Raw genomic sequence first — 4,162 nt, forward strand, 5'->3', positions numbered from 1 at the left:
TATAGATGAACCGCCGCAACAACCGTCATTTTATATAACGTATTAAGTGGCGGTTTAAAGACGCAAAAAGCGTTAGTTAAAGCTGACGTAATATTTTTACTGGATGACAAATATAATGTGAAAAACGACGCTTTAAACTGACACTATTATCATTATATTATGACATTTTTAAATGTCACCCGTTTAATTAATTACAATTTATTCTGAGATTAATTACGTCATTATCAAATGTATCAAATGACGTAATTTTAATATTTAATTATTTATTCTTTTTTAATATTTCTTATACTTTCAGAATTCGATAAAATTATTTTTTCATGATAATTTAAAATATATAAAAAATTATAACACTATCAATTAGAAATTGATAAACTAAATTGATTCATTGTCAATATAACATAACTACATCAAAAGTACCAATTCAAGCATTTGGAAAAATAAAAAGACAACATTAAGATTACCAAAATATTCAAGCATCTAAGAAAAAAAGACTACATTAAAAGTCCTAAGTCTAAGGTGTTTTGCTCCCACCACTTGATCCTAGTATTTCATGCGAAGATGGCACACCACTTTCAATATCTGGTGCCTGCAATGAAGAAATAATATAGTATATATGAGTAAGGGAAACTGAAATAAATTATGAGATCCACACAATAAGTTTAAGTAATTTACTAATGTAAATTATAACTCATTAATAGATGGACATACCAAACCAGCAACCATTGCAGCAACATCTTCTGGAACATCTTCTTTAGAAGCAATATAGGCAAGCAGTGCTTGCACTTGGTTCTTGACAGTTGCAAGTTCATTTTCAATCTTCACAAACTTATCTTTGTCATGTGGTGAAGCTGCATCAGGTGAAGCAAAGTTGATTCCTCTTATTCTTGTAGTTGATTGCTGAAAAGCAAGAGTAGGACACGCGCCATATGAAAGTCCTCTAACCCGACCTGGATGCTCTTTTCCAAATATGACACCAATAGGATCATTTGGAGATATTTCAGATGCAGTTTCCGGATTTTTCAACATCAATTCATCAATTTTTTCCTGCATAAAAATAGGAATAATAATTCAACTTTAATTCATCAATTTTCAGTTTCCAATTTATTCTATCTCCAACACAACATTAACTCAAAATGGGATAAAACATGAACTACAGATCCTAGTATTTCATGAAGATTGAAGAAAATGATGAAGTGAGATATAAATACTTAATTTGTCGAGATGTTTGATGTTTGATTAAGAAAAAGATAAAAGTGTGTAACAAATTTATTAAAGGAATAATGTCTTTAATTAAGTATGCTTTGTAGTGGGTTTACAGTAACAAATCAGACACGTTGCTTACTTCTCAATTAGAGTATCAATCTACACTAATTAATATTCTCAATGCAATATGAATATTAGAGACCATGAGCATGCTAAACTACAACTGAATCATATAACACTCCAAATCAAGACCCTCTAATTGTGTCTCATTGCTCCTAAATGGCCTAGTTCTAACGCAGTTCCCACCCTGTTTCCACAACCCATTCTCAAAATGTGATGGGGCAAATGTCCTGAGAGACACTATGCCTTTGAACTAAATGCAACCTAAATGCAACCAAGAGACAGTAATGAGCATGTTAAAACTAAATGCAAAATGAGTTTAAAAGCAGAACTTGCATGAAACCTAAATGATGCTAATAAAACCAATCTGTGATAGTAGAAAAACAATGCAATTCAGTAACATCAAACATAATTCAATTCATGACTTTTAACATATTTATGTACTGATTTTCCTTTTGCAGATCCAAAAGATGGCCTGAGGAAACTTGAAAATTCGTTTTTGCTTGGTCTAGACTTAGTTTTTGCTTCTATTTGTTCATCTCTTTGAATTTCAGTTCATTCCTCTTCCCACCAAAGCAGAGATATTTCAGATGTAATGTAAATGCATCATGCAATGAGGATAGGAAAAGAATATGCTGAAAGAACTCAGGCAGATGCGGTTACTGCAGACAAAAACTGATGCAGAGTTTTACAGCAGAAAAATGCAGAGTTTTACAATAGAAAAATCACAATGCAAAGATGGTCCTGAATGCTGCAGATGTGCCATTATGAAATCAATACATGGATTAATCCAGCACAACACAAAATCAAATATTGAACATCTGTAGAATATTTCAGATGTATCCATAGCACAGCCCAAAATCAGAAATATTTCAGATGTATCCAGCACAACCCAAAATCAATTCATGGATTCAAGAAAAGCATGCTGTCATAACTTAATTAACAGAAAAGCATCCAAATTCAGTCATCTAATAATCCATATTTTAACAAGTTAATGATATGAGTAAAGTTACCCCAATCTCCATAGCCTCGTCATTCAAAGCTCCATGCATAGATCTAAGAAACTTGTTATTTTATTTCTCAGTCAAGCACACACACCCTTATTGACAGCATGATTGTGTTTGAAATGGTTTAGAATAAAGTTGAAAGTGATTGAGATTTGGCAATGATCCCATCCACTAAAACGTGCTTCACAATGTCATAGGAGAGGCTAGTCATCACTTAGCCTATAAAAAGAAGTTTGCGCAAGTGGCCAAACATAAGTAATTGGAATGACAATCTTCACTTGATTAGGTCAAATTCAACTCAATTTAACCAAAAAACGATTAACATTTGAAACAGATGAAAAAAGATGATTTTGGTATAGCCATCTAAATACCATATACCAGAAGCAGAATAGAGAGTGAAAAAGGTTGAAAAAGATGATGCAGCAGGTTTTCCGATATAGGAATGGCTTTAAATACCATATATACCATATACCACAAACAGAATGGCTTTAAAGATAAAAGGAATAATATAGTAATAGAAGCCACACAAGTCAAAACTGATTGATGATAATTACAGAATGCCACCAATTAACATTGCAGATAAACCCTTTCATGCAATGATTAAATTTAGAAATGGAACATTTGGTAAGCCATGTGTCAACATTGATTGAAGACAAAATCAAACAAATGAGTATCAGTATAGCTGCAATAGCATATTAAGTTATTCCCAAAAAACCAAGCACAAAACGTTAGCTGCAATACCATAAATCAAGCAGAAAACCAGCACCCAACAAAAAAAAAGAAAAAAAATACTGGAAGTGAAATTCAGAGGCCAAACCGGAACTGAAATTCGAGCTTCAGTGTGGTGGAGACAACAGGTGCGAGTTCCTCACCCTTCGATGTCGAACTACCGTTGTCCACCGCGCGAACCCTAATCCTACAATTGGCCACTCAAGTCAAAAATTGGCAAGATTCAATTCAAAAAGGCAACACAAATTTGATGAATATCATACCAGAAACAGAAAACGAGTGGACTGAGGCGCAAATGCGAGCAATCAAACCTTTCTCCTTCAGAACGAGGTTGAAGAACCCAATGAGCAAATAAGAACGGAGGCAATCGTGGACTGATCGAGAAGGAAGGAGAAAAGAGAACGAGCTGAAACGAAGAGGTGAAATGAAGGAGAAAGGAGAAAGGAGAAACAGGCGAAATGGAGAAAAAGGCGAAATGGAGAGGTGAGTGAACGGAGAGGTGAGTGACGGAGAGGTGAGTGACGGAGAGGTGACTGATTTAGGGCGACCTGAAGGAGAAAGGAGAAAGGAGAGACGCGAATGAGACGCAGAGAAGGATGCGAGTTTGGTTTGACGCAGAGAGACGAGAGCTTAGTGATGAACGCAGAGAGAGTGAGAGTGAAGTGATTTGTTGGGTGTCAGCGAGAGAAGAAAATTTTACCAAAAAAAAGAAGAAAATATTTGTTGAGTGGGAAAATGAAATAAAAAAGAGAGGGAACAAAATTTTACCAAAAAAAAAGGAGGCATCGAGAAAAAAGTGAGATAGAAAATAATTTCATAAAATTATAAAAATAATATTTTATATAAAGTGACATTTCAAAATGACACAATTTGAAATAATAATATGACAATCTAAAAGATGGTGGTTAGAAACGCCATATTACACATTTACATTACGGCTGTTACCAAACTGACGTATTATACTGCGAAAAGTGACAGTTTTAATTAACCGTCATATTAAAACCATCGTTATATACATGATTTTTTGTAGTGTCAGCCAATTTTACAAAGCATTGGGCCCTTATTTAAATAAAAGAAGCTGCATCAACACGGCGCATTAGTCA

At 34.1% G+C, this 4,162-nt stretch overlaps 1 protein-coding gene across 4 annotated transcripts; it reads right to left on the reverse strand.

Moving 5' to 3' along the window:
- Window positions 1-357: 357 nt before the first annotated feature.
- Window positions 358-3,760, reverse strand: LOC146887705 (uncharacterized). 4 transcript variants are annotated; one of them, XM_085670963.1, is made up of 5 exons: window positions 3,323-3,760; window positions 3,148-3,240; window positions 2,337-2,549; window positions 709-1,044; window positions 358-586 (listed from the first exon to the last, which is right to left on the reverse strand). In XM_085670963.1, exons 3-5 carry the CDS (start codon window positions 2,373-2,375, stop codon window positions 512-514), a joined length of 450 nt encoding a protein of 149 aa, XP_085527089.1. In that variant the 5' UTR covers window positions 2,376-2,549; window positions 3,148-3,240; window positions 3,323-3,760; the 3' UTR covers window positions 358-511. The 4 variants fall into 4 exon arrangements, with proteins under 4 accessions (XP_085527089.1, XP_085527088.1, XP_085527091.1 ...); XM_085670962.1 differs by having other exon boundaries at window positions 3,148-3,246; XM_085670965.1 differs by lacking the exon at window positions 2,337-2,549 and having other exon boundaries at window positions 3,323-3,758.
- Window positions 3,761-4,162: the final 402 nt, after the last annotated feature.

This window comes from Vigna unguiculata, chromosome 3, assembly GCF_037176805.1.
Source record: "Vigna unguiculata cultivar grain cowpea cultivar isolate G323 ecotype 2 chromosome 3, ASM3717680v1, whole genome shotgun sequence".
NCBI lineage: Eukaryota > Viridiplantae > Streptophyta > Magnoliopsida > Fabales > Fabaceae > Vigna > Vigna unguiculata.

Bases quoted from the DNA above. Each gene is read 5' to 3' on its own strand.
- LOC146887705 (XM_085670963.1), bottom strand. From the start codon at position 2,375: ATGCATGGAGCTTTGAATGACGAGGCTATGGAGATTGGG. The intron at 1,045-2,336 runs GTAACTTTACTC...ATTTTTATGCAG, and splicing joins ACGAGGCTATGGAGATTGGG to GAAAAAATTGATGAATTGAT. The intron at 587-708 runs GTATGTCCATCT...TCTTCATTGCAG, and splicing joins CTGCAATGGTTGCTGGTTTG to GCACCAGATATTGAAAGTGG.